The sequence below is a fragment of the Prinia subflava genome, chromosome 7 (assembly GCF_021018805.1).
Source record: "Prinia subflava isolate CZ2003 ecotype Zambia chromosome 7, Cam_Psub_1.2, whole genome shotgun sequence".
NCBI classification, from domain to species: domain Eukaryota; kingdom Metazoa; phylum Chordata; class Aves; order Passeriformes; family Cisticolidae; genus Prinia; species Prinia subflava.
In genome coordinates, this window is record NC_086253.1 from 14,647,780 (window position 1) to 14,664,916 (window position 17,137).

Consider the following 17,137-nt stretch of genomic DNA (forward strand, 5'->3'; position numbering starts at 1 on the left):
TTCAAGAATTAGAATTTCATCATAGACATCCTATATATTCCATTCCAGAACGTGTCTTTCCAGTTAAGGAACTGAACAATGACACCACAGTCCTGAATGCAAATTAGCATAGCAATAAAGAGAGAGAACCGATAAAACAATGAACCTGTAAGCCATTTGTCCTACTCAGTTATTCCAAACCCCAAGGAAGATCTCCACCACATTTGAAGAAAATCTTTACGTACCTCCTCCTCCTCTTTCATATGAGGAAGGAAGTCCCTGGTAAAGGCTTCCAATCTCTCCTTCAGCTGCTTCGCATAGTTTAGCTGTTCATATTCATTCTGAAAAGAAAGCAAAGATTTAATGGTTACACAATCTTACCCAGTCATCGAAGGACTGAACTGTCCAATAAAGCAGTGGTTCAAAGGAAAGCCCATTATGCCCTTCCCATGCATGCAGCAGGTTTGCTCTATTTCATGGTAAGAACATGCTTGCTTAATGACAATGACACTCTCTACTGGCCTGGTAGCAGGCAGGGCAAAGAATTCCCTTCCTGCCTGACTTCAATTTATTTTCTTAGCACATATGAATTCATTTGTCTAATCCCATTTTTATGTTGGAGCAAAGAGTGAAATCTGCCAATCTACAATCTCACACAAAGTTCAAAGTAGTAGCAGACTAATTTAAGTATTTGCATGGTTTGTATATAAGGTGTTCTAGGATACAACAATTCTACTTCATCTTTTAACTAAATATACTTTACCTCAGTTATTCTAAAATTCTAACTTCCAAACTATAATCAGAATTTACTGTCACACATGCTGTACAGATTTTTACTTTGGAAACTGAAAAACCTCTTAAATAATGATGCAACTTTTAAACATTCAAGTTAGTCCAACCTAATGTATCAATTTGTTAGCTTATTCTGAGTCACTAGTAAGCTGATTCTGAAATCTGCCTAGAAATTGCAACATACTGAAGTTCCTCCTAACTCTTACTGTAAATCTTGTTTTTCTTTTCAAGCTTCTACAACATCAAGAAACCTTGACTTAAGCTTGACAGAGACAAGCTTAAGCCATCAGTTTAAACTGAACTAATGACTCCCTAAAAATAGTTAAACGTTAACTAAAGTTAACATATCTAAAGAGAACTAAAGAAATATGGTTTCGCACACTTAAGAAATCAAGTAACAGAATAACACTAGCATCCTATCAGAGAAGGTGTAACACAAAGCCAAGTGTTAAATTTCCCTCTTTCCTTCATTTCCTGATTTGTTAATGAACAAAAGACAAAATTTAACGTTTATTATGCATAGGGAAAAAATTATATGTAAGGTTCCCAGGTCCAGACGAGGCTTAGATGGTAAAATGGAGTCAATCAACTGCATATTTAGTATTTTTTACTGAAAATCTGGACCACACATACTAGAAATGTAATGTGGGATGTCAAATGACTACTGGAGAATGTATTTCTTAGGGGGCACGAAGGGGGAGTTGAGTTGGGTACCCCAAGAGAAAGAAACAGAAGAATTCAAGAATTCTACTGGAGAAGAGTAGTCTGTGACTTAAGAGATAAGTCACTGTCAAAAAAGCCAGCTGGACAAATAATATTTAGTTCCTGGATGACTGGATCATGAACAGGACTGCTGAGCTACGGATTACTGGAAGGAGTACATGAGTCACATAATAAAACAATGCTGCTTTTTTTTGTAAGTCTTGGAATCATCTCCATTTGGGACAATACAATTACTGTGCTTCACAAAAACAAGATCCTAAAGGTTTCCTAACCAATTAATAAAATACCATTATTTCTATAGCCAGAAACTTCTGACCACTTTGTGAAACAGTCTTTATATTTGAAACTTCCATGCTATCTCTCCAAAACACCTCAAATTATACAGTGAAGACTGTCACAAAACACATCTCTCAAAAGAATTTTTACTAGAAATTTACTAATTGGGGTGAATGGCAAAAGAAAGTATCAAAAAAAATTAAAGTTTCTTCTTCCCCTTTAGTTTATTCATAGAGAATATGAAGTCAAAGCAAATTAATATATAACCACAGCATGTTTTCCTCAGGTCAGAAAATCTCTCATAGTCTACCTACCTTTACATTCTTTAGCCCTTTCTCAAAAAGGCTAAGCATCTCTGAGAGTTTGTTGTCCGAGTGCACATTGTACACTGTCCGGCTACGCTGCTGAAGCAAACCAATGATACACTCATTTTCAATCTGCTCATGCATCTTAAATTCCTTGAACGTGGCATAAAGAGATTGCAGCAGAGCCCGAAAATCATTGTTGTTGGAGAAGTTGGTCTTGGAAAGCTAGGAGAAAGAAAAGTTAATTAAAAAAACAATGAAAATCATGTCAAACTCAAGTTAAATCCTTAGAGTAAGTATTAGCTCCAAGGAATTCATTGCTCCCCTTACTTACAAAAGGTAAACAGTTTTTAACACAAAATGAAGCCAGTAAAATCGAAGTTGTACTTAAGCAACATACACCAAATCTTGTGAAACACTGAGGTAAGCAAATGTAGAAAGAATTCCTGGCAGAAGCCAATGCAATCTCTCCAGCTCGGAAGATTGCTGACAGGCTTAGGCCTTTCCCAATCCACATCGTTATCCACACCAAAAAGCCATTAACATAGGCCCCCGAGCCCATCCTTACAGATGTATTACACACAAGGAATACTGAGTCCTACCAGTGAACACAAACTACATTAGCTGTTGGAGAAGGTTTCCAGTGGAGCCAAACCCAACAAATCAAAAAAGATCCAAATTCTAGGTAATGCAGCAATGCCATTTCTACATGTGTTCCATCACCATCAGCAACAACACATTTCAAAACTGCATTTTCCTTAAGGGAACAGAGAAAACCAGGGTCTTTTTCACTCTTATGCTTTGTTTCATGAACAGCTTCAAGAAGCATAGTCTACAGCAGTATACAAGACCAAGCATTCTAAAAGTAGACTTCAATTCAGAAAATAAGCTACTGCTTATTATTATATTCAGAAGTGGCTTAGCTACAAAGACTCTAGAATTTATGGGTTTTACAAGAAATGGGAATCTGGTACATACATATTCATACATAATACTTACATCAAAAACAACTACAAATTGAGATATGCAAAACTTTTTTTCATTAAAAATCCCCAAATATACATACTCATTGTGACATTGCATTACCACTTCTCGGCAGCCACCAGTAAAATGCAACTGAAACACACTGGACACCTGCCAAATCCTTATGCAACTCCAAGTCAGAGGTGTATACTGTGCATTACATGCTGTACATATGAGCAAAAGGACTCTCACTATAGAAAGACAAACTTATTGAGCCCCAGAAGAGGGAAAAAAGATGGTGGGGTTTAAGACAGTTTGGGTTTTGGTTCTTTTTTAGACCAATTACTGACAGAAGTCAGAAAAAGTCTATGTCTGTAATGCATTGTTGGGATTTGAGGCATATGTTGTTATGTGTCATTAAGGGGTAAAGATCTTGGCTTCAAAGGCCATTTCAATCCCACACTACGCCCAGAGAATGCAGCACTAGGAGCAGTGGTATTACATGAAACCGAGGGCTTGACTTTCCACACTGGAAAGCAGAATCCTGAGCGAGCACAGGCGATGGGCACAGAAGCAACTCCCCAGGACAGCCTCCTGACCTCCCACTTGGGTCACATCTCAGTAACTAACTGTGGTTTCTCAGGTGGCATTTCCTTTGATTAAGGACATTGTTGGCATTGTTCATTCTACCCATAATAATCCACAAAGTGACTGGAGGCAGTACACAAAGACCTTCTTCCCTCCACGAATCCTACCTGCTCCCAAATGCTTAGCATTTTGATTGATTTAAGAAATGTAACACTGAAGTGGTTAACAGGAAGGTTACACAAATCTACTGTATTCTGCTGTCGGTTTTAAAAACAAATCATGAAATTGGTTCCGATAAAAAACTAGCATCTTCTCATCATCTTGACTCAAGGCCTTTTGAAGACACAAAATGTTATGTTGAATCTACCTATTGTCATCCACAACTCTGGAATAAATAAATAATCTCTGTGCATGCAGTTTAAGAATGTCCATTAGAAACGGATTGTTACAAAAGCCACTGCAACATGAAGCACTTGTATATTCACCTCTGCTACTGAGGCTTACAGCAGATATCCAACAGATTAGGACCTATCGAGAGGATACTGAAGTTTAGTAACTATACTTGAATCAGAAATCACTGTATTAAAAAGGTCAGCCAAAGCTGAGAACAACTGGCTTTTCAGAGGACAGGTAGCCTAGCAACAAAGTCACTCGGTCAGACCTGTAATTTCATTACCAGGATTGATGAAGTCTCATGATGGGGGACCAAACTGTATTAACAGACAGCTGCTACTCCATTCTGAGGTCCCGTTTTCACAGCTCTAACAAGAAAAACTAGTGCAAGAGTTTAGTAGTGCAAGAAGAAAAACCACACACCCTCAAACTCAGAGAGAACGCAAGGGGGAGGAAACGTACTGTACTATGGAATTTTGCTGACATCAAAAATATAAAGCATGGTGCATGTGAGAACTCTAAACAGGCTTAAAATACACCGCACTAAACCAGAGCCAGCAGTGTTCAAGAGACTTGGGAGCTTCTGAAGACATTACATTTAAACAGCTGTACATTACAGCACAACTGGTTTTGTGTTTGGGATGCAAACTTTAATTGAGGAGCAGTACCACAAGAGCCAACAGTTTTAGCAGCTCCTGAAATTTAAGAATTATTCATAATCCAAACAGCCTGAGCAACTATCCAAACAACAGTCAGTCCTTTGTATTGCAAAGTCTGTTTGAAACACTTCAGAGACTTATGGCTGATGCAGGCATCGTCTAGAAGTAGCCAGGAGCTTTTAGTTTTGGTATTAACTTTAATTATTAAACTTTTATTACAAGAAAATAAATGATGCATTAAAGCACAGCCATACTTAAATATCTTTGTAGCTCAGACAGGTATATGCCAGTTTTAGGTGAGTGTCCAGCTTACTGGACTATAAGAGAGCCATTAACAGGGTCAAGATGGATGTACTGACTTGTAGCAAACATACATCTTTCTTACTGAAACACACTGTTTAATTTTTGTGCCTTAAGAACAAGATACCAATAACTGGCAATATTAACAGCAACTGCTCTTTGGACAGTGCCTCATGTTCACGACACTCAACTGAAATAACTCTACATTTAACTCTTGCATCTCCCTCATGGCTTTAGTGCTTTCATCAAAAAAATGAAACTTTCTGTCTGATGAAGACAGAGACATTTCTATCTACAATGCTGTGAATAAGTAAGGAAGCTCAAAACTGCTAATTAAATCACCAAATGAAACGCAGTGTTTAACTTGGTTTCTGGAAGTGCTTTATACATGTGCTAATATGGAAAAATGCCTTCCTAGAAAAAGGAAATTAGTTTTTCAGTAATGTTAGTTTACAGTGAGTAAACTGAAACAGTTTTTTCCTACTAACTATGCCAAAAATACATTTAAGGAGTGAAAAACATTTGCTTCTTCCTTCCAAGCACACTATGAACCAACAAGGAGAAAGCAGCGAAGGAGAATAAAGAAAAAGTGCATTGCTCTTATCAGACCAGCACAGCAATAAGTGAAGTCTATGCTGCATGCTAACGTTCCCAGTTACAAGTATCTCTATTCCCAACTACAAACCGGAAAACTACAAAAATATGAGGAAGGAGAATAGGAGCAGAAAAATTTATTATTCCACTCTCCCTACAGATTTCACAAATTTAAAATGGAATAATTTCTCACAGTTAAGAAGTTTAATGTGGCCACAGATTCATAAACTGCTTAATTTCAAATGAAGGTTTTCCCTATCAGCACCTGAATTCTGAACAACCACTAACCTTAAAAATTCAGTCTGAAATCTCAAAAGAAACTGAAGACATTTTTTTCTTCCTCGTCTTCTAGATCAATTGTTATTTTTTTTCATGTGTCATACCAAGTTACATTTTTGACAGGTCATTCCTCTATATTCTGCTTTCCATGTATAACTACGTTAAGACTTATACAATCAGCTGATAGCCACAGGATATGAAATAAAAGACATAATATTCCTGATAATCAACGTAGACTAGACTTCTACTACTAGTAAACTCAGCAGATTTAAAACTAATTTAAAACACAGTAAAATATTTTTCATTATGGAGCTGGTAGACCATTCTGATTAAAAGAAAAAAGATATCAGGATAAATATCAGGAAAGTTTTTCACCCACAAGGTGGCTGGGAACTTGAACAGGCTCCACAAGGAAGTGCTCACAACACCAAACCTGACAGAGTTCAAGAAGCTTTTGGACAATGCTGTGAGACACAGGGTGCAACTCTTGGGGTTGGGATCCTTGCACAAAGCCAGGAACTAGATTTGATGATCCTGAGGGGTCCCCTCCAACTCAGAATATTCTCTCATCATATTCTACAAATTCTATGAAAAAAACCAACTTTTAGATTTTTAGAATAGAATAGCACCAGCTTAAAAAAGGAGCAGGAATTACTAGTCAGCTGTATCTTCTCACCACTACATTTTCAGCTATTAGCACTCCACATATGCAGTAGCACTAAAATTCAAAGAACAAACCTGGACTCTGCAAAGGTATTTATCTCCATTTCAGGCACAAGAAAACAGAGGAAAAAAATGTAACAAGGTGTGCTTGCATCAACAGCAAGAGCATGTGGTTTCATGTTATACTTAATCTGCTGGAAATGAGGGTGTGGCTGTGGAGGAGGAAACACACGGAAGGAGCAGCCCTGCCTCTAACTGCACACTCCTGCTGCTTCCCTGGAATATGTGCTAGCAATCATGCAGCTGCAAGACGAACCCATCTGCTCTACTAATCCAGAGAGGAACTCCACCTTTCAGTGGGTTCATTTTTCACCTGGTTGGAGCACTAGTAACACCCAGTTGTAAGCCGTGTCTTAATTAGAAATCCCAAAGAAGTTCAGTTGATATTGTCCCCAAGGAAGAACTCGGGTGCTGAGATGGCCTAGCCAAGAGAATGACTGTCCTCAGTGTCACCTCTCCTTGCCTTGCTCTTTATGTAAAGGTATACGAGGTGAACAGTAAGAGAATTAGCTAAACTGCTTCACACTCCCACTTGTTTATGGGTATGAAGCCTTACATCAGGGGAGAAATCAGTTTTCTACTCCAGACACTTTTCTTGGCAATGGGTCAACCCAAAAGAATAGCAATTAGTTAAGCACGAAGGACAGAACGTGGCAGAACTCAATAAGAAATCCAAAGCTTTCAAATGCTCTTCTTTCTGTTGTCTTCTCAATGCAACCCCACCCTCTGTTTAATCTTCTAGTTGTTTTGCAGCATCATTAAAGCCTTGAAATAGCTTTTCAAAAACCCAACTAATCAAACAAAAAAACAAAACAAACAAGCCCACAAACCAAAACCAACTAACAAACAGAATACAAGATTCAGGCACACAAAATTACAAAATTATTTTGTTTTCAAAGAACACTGGCAAAAGGGAAGGTAAAACCTCGTTCTATTTTCAAAGGCTAAGACCAAGCTGATAAATTCCAAGCATAAAGGAACAGTGAAAAAACCTCTTGTATTTCATTTTTATTGGTGTCTTCCATATCACTGTCTTTTACTACATCCACAGTTAATTTTGTCTAACGAACAACTATAGATCAGCTTTTGAATCATGAAGAGCATTTCACAATGAGACATGAGTAACAACATGGGACTAACTCAACCAAGATTTTCAGTGATGCAATTGCTACAAGCGTCAGATCCCCTTGGGGTTCACAGTAGAAAGCACAGCTCAAGATGCACTGATAAAAATCAGCTAAGCCTCCTTCACCATGTGATTTTCACAGGTTGAAGCTTATCAAGACTGGAAGAACAAAGGTTGCCATCAGGTCTGTAGAGAAGAATCAACAAGAATAAAAAAAAATTAAAACCAATTAAAAAGTTAGTAAATATATGAGCTACGAGGGCCTTGAATGATGAACACTTGCAACTATATTGTTATTTATCTATCTGTGTCACACTATTCTACATGCCATGAAGTCTTCTTTCCTGTTTTATACCCTCAAGGATACAGGTTCCTACTAAGACCTGGTCTTCTGGCCTTCTGTAAGGTCACCCTGAAGTGCCAGAAGTGAAATCTTCCACTGCAGTAACTCACAAAACAAAATTACAGCAAAAATGTCTTTGCATCTGTGCATTAGTCTCACTACAAGTTCCTAACACAAAAGTGGACACTGGAAAAATTCACAACTCCAGATAACCCATCTTGGCACTAAGTGCAAAAGCAAAAAGCCAAGTCTCAAGAATTACAACTTGCAATATTTAATCAGTTAAAGCATATTCTAGCATAGCCACACAAAATCTGTACTAACACTGATCACCACTAATTACAGTTCCTGTGTTTTTAGAAGGCATCAGGATTTTTTTGTTTGTTTGTCTTTTTTTGTTGGTTTTGGGGTGGTTTTTTTGGTTTGTTTTTGTTTTTGTAACAAAGAATATAAGAGAATAAATTGTTGCTTAAAACAGAGAAGGACAAAGCTGGGTTGTTATTGCTTTCCAGAGCAGACTGTGAGAGAGGATGAAAGATGAGAGCAGTTTGCGAAAGGTGAACAGAAAACTTTTTTCATACAACACAACGGCAAAAATAGTTAATAAGCAATTACTTGGGAGAAAAACTACTCCCATGTCTGTCAGGCAAAAAGAATACATAAAAGCATCTGGTAAGTAAGAAAAATTAGCTGTTTTGATAAAATTAAAGAAATTATGGGAAGGTAGCAAAAAGTGCTAGAATTATCCTGAAAAAAAAAAGAGTGAAATCGTTACGCAGCTCTGAAAAACCTCAATAAAACCCCAAACATATTTTATCACTGTTGTCCCTCATTTTGGACCTCCTGTAGCACTCAAAACACATTTATTTTAAAATGCAGATATTTAAAACACATTGTCACTTCCAGATTCATTTCCAAAATATTCTTCTTCAGAAAAAAAAAATAATTCAAAGCTGCCACTTTCCCAGACGGTATGGCAAAAAGTTACTGAACTATTCAGCATCCTGAAGCTAAGATGGAAAGATAACTGGTACAGCCCCTGATGAAACATAGACAACAACATACTGCTCTCCTATCTCTGGATGCTAATGGGCACATTTAATTTCCTTCTACCAATGAAGGAATTTTCTTCCATCTTTAGCCTGCAGTGATAGCATAGCCCACGTAAGTTTGCAAACAAAACCTTTACCAATTTTTTTTATTAGAAACACAGATACACTTATCTTATTTGAACAGGCATTTTCTGTTCTCAAGAGCATCAAGGGAAAAACATTTCACTTTCAAACAGTAAGTTCTAAGTTAACAATTGTTTCAGTTTTTCAGATTTCAGTCCCCCTGGCCACCACAAAAAGTATGATCTTAATGTGGTCTATAATGCCCTGTCCAATGCTTTACAATGCCAAAACAACTTCATTCAGAGTGTTTTTCACACCTAAATGTTCATCATACTACAGATGACATGAGAAAATCACGAATTTAACATATGAAAACAATTCATTTTCTTCAGCAGAAGCCAAAGGTAAGCACAGGTAAGCTGAACAGAATAGCATTTAGAATTCAAACTAGCAGGACAGAGAACACAGACGGTAAGAGAAGTTATACTTTTAGTCAACTATTTAACAGGAAAGGCAGATGACAACAGAAAAACCTAATGTCTTCTTTGCTCAAGTCTGCATGAAAAAATTAATTAGGAAAAATATTTATGGAAATTAATTTTTAGCAGAGTCAGAAGTGTAGACTAGAAAAGAAAAATACTAGTTAAATATTTATGCAAGTTCAGTGCATTCAAGTCACCAGAATATGACAAAATTGATCTAAATTTCCAGGAAGAACTAGCCAAAGCAATTACTGAACCATGAGAAATAACTGCAGAGATCTTTTGTAGAAAGATGAGATCACAGGAGACTGAAGTCAGGCAAACAAAAGGACCTTAGATGTTTTTGCTCAAACACCCAAAGGTTTCACAACAAAGCTGAGCTATTAAAGCAGCTGTTCCCTCTTGCCATGGTTCATCCTGTTCGCTCCCATACTGACAACCTGGTTCTGGGGCTTGTTTGACCTCTTAGTGAGCCAGTTTTACTGAATCTCCTTTCGCTTCAGTTCCCTAGATGAACTGGCTGCTCATCAAGGGGCCAGACAGGCACAAAGGGTATCATCAGCAATTAACCCTTCCAGCAGCAGCCAGCTATTACATCCACTCACTCACAGTATGAAGTCTCACTGGTTTTGAGAGGCAGACCGAAAGACATGAGAACAAGCAGTCAAACACTTCATTATATCTTCATTACAGCATTTAAGAGTGCAACCATTTTTCCTGTTCCTAAAGCACTCTAAGCTTGCTGGGTTTTGGAATTCTGTAACACAAAGATATGATAACGTGCTTTGGCTTGTAATTCCACAAGCAAATAGGAAGTCTGAAATCCCATACTGGAAGACCACGTGTCTTGCTTCTGGGGAAGGCCTGGCCCAAATTTTATTACAGTCTGTATATCGACCAGAGTCTCCTACTTGAGTAGTCCCAATCTTGAAGCTATAAGAAGTAACAATTGGCCAGCACAGATTTGTTTAGAAAGAAGAATCTAGCTTCCTTTTGATAAGATAATCAAACTACTTAAAAGGAAAAGGACACACATTACACACTGATCATGATTTCTCTAAGGTTTTTGGTATTGTTTTGCCTTACAGCGAAGTAACTGAGTCTGCAGGAAATCGCAGGGTAGCTCAAGCACTTGCAAACAGTGCTCTCAAGCCCAAGATATCAGTTTCCAGCCAAGACAAAATGAGATTTTCATTATCAGCTGAAATCTGTGTTGCTTCATTTGTGACAGATAAGATACTTCCAGACACAGCTCGGAAAACTGGTATTACACAAGTGGCACATTGTCGAGTGCAGAAAACACAAGACCATAATGCAACAACAGAAACTGCCTCACTGGACATCAGTGTGCTGACTTGGACCAGTGCATACTGCTCCATACAGGATAGCAGTCTAATGACAAAAATGAAAAGGAATTTGAGCATCAGTCCTCAGAGAACCATGGGGTTACAGAAGCACAAAGCAAGTATGCTGCTGTTAAAAAAAAGAACTGCAGAACAACACATCTGCTCTACTCGACACCAGCATTGTCCCATTCTGCACAAGATTTCAGGAAAACACAGACATAATTAGGCTGAGGTTTCACAGTAGCTTCAGTCAATCTAGTTGCTGGCTGTCACAGTCCCACTTTCTGCCTCCCACTGGCTTCAGTACCGATTTGACCGGTGCTTGCTGGCAGCACTACATCAACAGAAAACCTACCCTGCTTCAGAAAAAAAAATGTTTTCTGCCAGTCTGGAGCCTTTGTGAGTCACCTCAAGCACTGATGGGAGCCAGAGAGGCAGGCAGTCATAACAGCAGCATTCAGATAGCTTAAACTGTTAGAGAATGGCAGCTTAGATCTGACAAAAAGCAACAAGTACGCTGAGGTACAGCAAGCGTGACCCATCTGATGAAGCAGAATGAATCCAATTGCTTAAGCCACAGAAAACATAACTAAGATGGAGGACACGGCTACAGCTGCAAATTGGCACAGGATCTTTCTGAAAACGAAGAACAGTTTGGGAACAACAGAGCTGGGAAAACAGAATCTGCTCTATTTGTAGCAAAGATGACGTCAGGCATTAGGACAAGCATTTTAGTTATAAAGACTGTCTGCTGTAGCACTCCACTACCTACAGGGGGGACATCCTCAGAGCCTAACGAATTTTCTTATCATCAGAGTAGGAGATAGCTTTGATAACAATGTGGATTTCCTTATTAAACATAATTCCAATTACTTGTATTATAAGTCCAGTGCAGTCCAGTACACAACACAGATATAAAAATATCATTTAAGAACGCAGCAAAGGTACGGTGAGATCTTTGTTAGCAACAGCTAAAAGAGTAGGATAACTTTCCTAAAGCACCAAACAACTTAAATGTCCAATCTCCTGTCTCACACAAAGTCCTGGAAGAACAAAATAATGGTGTGTCTCTGTCCTAAAGGATTATTTAAGTGCTTATGTACTTAATCCATCAGAAACCCCTTTATTGTTCTCCTGAGAAGCAAAGCATGGATGAGCCCATTTCACCCTCGCTAACGTTTGGTGGAATTTACTAAATTCAGACACTAGCAGCAACTGTATTACAGTGTACAGGAAACCCAATGAACACAGGTAACATATCATTCACAAAATTAAAGAACCTTCAAAGTCAAGCTAAACTTATGAAGAGCATGGCTTTGGAGATTACAATTGCCATGTAAGCAGAACTATAGATTTATCTAATTTCAGCATCTCAATCACACATGAAGGAAATTCAAAAACAATCTGGAAGCTTTTCTGGTGCAAACCTGGCATTATAAAAGTCACAAGCAAGGCACAAACCCCAAGTTCTGAAACAGGGTTAAAGGATGTAAAATTGAACACTTTTTTTTTAAAAGTGCCATTCCTTCATGCTGGCACTTATTCAAAGGAAAAAAGGAGCAAGCAAATTTCTGTATAAAAACTGTTAGAAAATGAAAGCTTATGAACATTATAAACTGGATAGTTTTTATCAAATTTTCAATACTTAGGAAAACCAGTAATTGCTCCCCATGAAGTTTTATCAGAAATGGTAAAATTGGTCAAAACTTTGTGGGAGGCTCAATAAAAGTAGCAAAAATACCTCTCTAGGAACAAAACCCAAATGACTACAAAATCTGGAGGTTTAAACGAATCCTGTTCAGCTGCTGTCAACAGCACGCTGAAATGGCTACCAAGAGTCAGTGGGGGTGTTTGTTCCGTTTAAATAAAATCCACTCTGTTAAAATATTACAAATATTTCTGCCGTCGCAGATAAAGCTGATTTCAAATGTAAAGATAAAAGGAAAAGTGAAAAAAACTACACAAGGTTTCCCCTTCTCATCCTGCCAGGCCCTGTGCTCAGCCTGCCCAGTTGGCAAATCCTGCAAAAAAGGTTTTCTTTAACCTATTAGCAAATGGAAGAGGCACACGACAGGATCTGGTGAATCCCAGAGCAGTGCAAGGTGGCATGTGGAAATCGCGAAGGAAGCATAAACTCCCCCATGCTGCTGGCAGCAGTCTGTTATTATAACTCCCTCTCATGTAACTGCACCCTTCCTTTAAATGCCTGGAGCCAATCTGGTTCTCCAAACAGCCATTTATGCCAGGGAGGCACAACTTCTTGCAGTAGGAGTGCTGCCTCTGAAGTATTTGCCCAAAACCCTCCCACAACACTCACAGCTGCTGCAGGGAAGTTTGCCTTTCAGGTGACACACCAGCCTTGATTACTTAACTACCTTGATGCAAGAATAAAAATTACTTTTGTCCACGAGCAAATTTACATATATTTCAAATGAAAGAACATACCTAGGGTACCTTTCCGCCACTGACCAGCTGAACGCTGAGCACAGAACCGTAAGCACGGTCCCCGGCAGCCCGTGAGCGGGCAGCGCCCCGCGCCCGTGCCCCGCCTGGCCGGGCTGACGGCAAACACGGCCGGGGCGCTGCCCGCAGGGAGCGCCAGGCCCGCGGGCGGCTCTGCCGGGCTGCGCGCTGAGGCGGCCGCGCTCCCTGCGCGCCACCGCCGCCCCTCCGCGCCGGGGGAGCGGGACACGGCCCCGCCGGCCGGCCCGGCAGGGCAGCCAGGGCAGCCCCAGCCCTGCGCAGCTGGGCAGCGGCACCCGCAGCCCGGGAGGGGCGCAGAAGCTCCGCGGCAGCGCAGGGCAGAAGTTACTGGCGGGGCCGGGGCGCTGACAGCTGCGCACTCCCCAAACCCTCCCTCCCGCCCCGGGGCAGCGGCGCGAGGGCCGCCCCGGCCCGCTACCTTGTCGCAGTAGAGCCCCACGAGCTGCTTCATGCGCCAGTGCGGGGCGGAGAACACGTCCACCTCCTCGGGGAAGGGAGCCATGTTCTCCCCATGGAGCCGCGCCGCTCCCGGCGGCGCGAGCATCCGCAGCGCGCGTGCGCCCGCCCCGCGTGACCGCGCCCGCCGCCCCGCGCGTGCGCGGCTGGCCCCGCCCCTTCCCGCGGGGCGCGGGGCCCGCCGTGGCCCGCGCGGCTCCGGCCGGGGAATTCCCGCTGTGGGAGGCGCTCCCCGAGTCACGGCCTTAGGCCGCTGAGTGAGCCGCGGTAGTGCACGGCTTGAGATCCCGTGCCTTGGTAACGCCGAAGCAGCAGCTTATGGGTGTAAAAACATTTAGAGAATCAGTGAGGTTGGAAAAGACCTCTGAGGTAATGGAATCCAACCTCTGACTGAACACTTTATCTACTAGACCACGGCGCTGAGTGCCGCGTCAAGTCTGTCCTTAAACACCTCCAGGGGTGGTGACTCCGCCACCTCCCTGGGCAGCCCGTTCCAATGTCTATTCAGCCTTCCTCTGGAGAAATTCTTCCTGATGTTCAACCTACAACTTCCCTGGAGCAATTTAAAACTCTGTCTTCTTGTCCTATTGCTATTTGCCTGGGAGAAACGACCGAGCCTCACCTGGCTACAGCCTCCTGCCAGGTGTTTGTAGGAGGAGTAAGGTCCCCTTTGAGTCTCCTCCAGGCTGAACAGCCCCAGCTCCCTCAGCTGCTCCTCACAGGACTTGTGCTCTGTTGCCCTTCTCTGGACGTGCTCCAGCACCTCAGTGTCCTTCCCGAACTGAGGGGCACAGAACTGCACACAAAATTTGCAGTGTGACCTCATCAAGAAAGGTCCTAGGAAAGCTATTTGTATATGCTGCAGAAGGGAATCTGCACCCAACCTTTTGCAGCATTTGTGCCAAACAAGTGAAGTCAAGCGTGTTTGCTTAACATCCGAGGCAAATGGACTAGAAACACCTGCCTGTCCTACTGATCTGCTTGAGCAACATTTCAAAGTAAACAGGAACACTTGGCCAAGTTGAGATTGCACATCAATTTGACCAAAGCTGTAATTGTCAGCCAGCATGCAGTGTAGTAAAACTGTTGACCAGCATTGCAATGTTCAGTAAATGTCACCAAAATACACTGTCAAACACACAATAGATGCAGCAGACCTTTCTGACTGAAAACTGTACAAAGTCTACGTTGCACATATTAAATATGTTAGAGCTAGTGAGTTCATAGGTGTGAGCAATTCATTGTAAACATGTTGCAATATTTTCAACAGTCACCTGAGTTTTTAGTCTGGTATTTTTCAACAAATTAATTCTGGGAATAAAATGCTGGTAAAAGCAGTAAATTGTGAACTGAGTAGAAGAGATCATGTTATGAGTCTTATTTAGCAGATGCTGGGCGCAATAATCCTTTTATCTCTTTATCTAAGGAAATGAGTCTTAAGAACTTGCAGTATTGGGCGTTTCCTTTTCCTTTCATCCTCCAAGGACTTTCAAACACACTGACCTACCTAGCCACATTTGCAAATATGTATAAACCTTGGAAGGTTAAATTCTTACAGCTTTCGGGTGGGAAAAAAAGCAGTTACACAGGAGGGAAGAAAGGAAGGGGAAGCACAGGTGTTAGGCAGCTGGCTAGCCAGCACATGGTTGTGTTTACTGCTTGGCTAGCAAGCACAGCTCTGGGTTTGGGCTTGAGCGTGTCTTTCACAGAGAGTGTGCTCTGGCACACAAGGGAGCAGTGAGACCTTGTGTTATAGGTAGACTTATGCACTGAAGACACAAACCCTTAAGAAACAATGTTTGAAGTTCATTGCTTACGGACGAGCTTGTGAGTATGAGGTCCTGTTTCCAGGTTTAAAGCATGTAGTCATACAGAATTGAGATTATTCTGCCAGAAATTCATGCCTGAGTAGTAACCGAGGATTAACATTCCCGCCTATTACACCTTCCTACTGAAACTTACCTCTCCCATCTGATAGAAATAACAAGAGAGAACATGTTGGTTCCTCATTGTCTGGGGCTCAGAATGCCAACATACGCTGAATATCATGATTGTTTGGATTAATATTCAGTTTGTGAACTACAGTATCTCCAGAGCAAATATGCTGCCAATTTTCTGACTTTTCTTCTTGGGCAACAACATCTTCTAGGACAGAGGGACACAGAGCAAGGAACAGTGATCTGCATCCACCAGGAATTGCCAGACCTCAGCAGGCAAGATGGACAGCCAGTTTGTGGCAGGGAATTACAATACTACAACAGAAATTACCTGATAAAGGTATTAAAATATTGAGTTTTCATGGACTAGTTTAAGGATAGACTTGGTAATTTTTTACAAGAATTTACATGGAGAGATGATTCTGAGAATGGATTCTTCATTAACAAGAAAAATTATATCATGAGATTCAGTGACTGGAAGCTAAAAGTAGACAAGTTCAGGCCAGAGTCAAGGTTTTGCTCTGAAAGCTGTCAAACCACTGGAACCCTGGAGGTTGTTAATTTAGCCCTCATGTGAAGTAGTTATAACAAAACTAGGAACACGTTTTTAAAATGGCTGTGCTGAGTCAGATCAGAGGCCCTTCTGGCCTGATGTTGTTTCTAGAAGTTGCCAGGGAGAAAAGGAATCTTGACAGGAGTTGAAATGGGGATCCCAACACTGTTGGATCCAGTTCCTCTGGGATGTTATGACAGGTTGTCTATCTGTTAGGGAACCCACATCTTCTTCCCCATGGTGCTGCATCCTAACCTATTGTATACCTGGAGAAACACTCAGTACCTGTCTTTATAATTTCTTAACTAATGCTATATATTTTAAGCAAAAATTTTAGCCTTGATGCAAAAAGCAGTGACAATTTCTGCACGTTTCTGTATAGAAGATCACATCAGTGATGCTTCTGGTTTCTGTTCGACCCTGAAATTACTGAGCAAAGTTTGGTTGCAGGAAAGTTGATAATAAAAGAAAATGTTCAGTGACTTCCATGGACTATTGCACTCTAATCCTGAACTCAAAGTATTGGTTTGAAACCTTTGATTAATGTTCTGGTGCCCTATCAGCATGGATACAGAGAGGTTAGGAAGAGAAATTGGAAGAAAAAAAAGCATTAGACCAGCAACAGGAGTAAGGTACATCATTTCCTGTGTCTCCACCATATCAAGCACAACACTGCATATTCATTTCTGGGTAAATATGGCTTTCCTGAAGACTCTGCTGC

The 17,137-nt window shown here is 40.9% G+C and overlaps 1 protein-coding gene across 1 annotated transcript in view; it reads right to left on the reverse strand.

Moving 5' to 3' along the window:
- FBXL5 (F-box and leucine rich repeat protein 5) overlaps nucleotides 1-14,053 on the reverse strand; it is a 34,126-nt gene extending 20,073 nt beyond the window's left edge. The window contains exons 1-3 of the mRNA XM_063401642.1: nucleotides 13,889-14,053; nucleotides 2,085-2,300; nucleotides 225-320 (exon numbers count right to left, since the gene is read on the reverse strand). Coding sequence (XP_063257712.1) covers nucleotides 225-320; nucleotides 2,085-2,300; nucleotides 13,889-14,014 — 438 coding nt within the window. The 5' untranslated portion in view covers nucleotides 14,015-14,053. The remainder of the gene's footprint in view (nucleotides 1-224; nucleotides 321-2,084; nucleotides 2,301-13,888) is intronic.
- Between the last annotated feature and the right edge of the window lie 3,084 nt (nucleotides 14,054-17,137).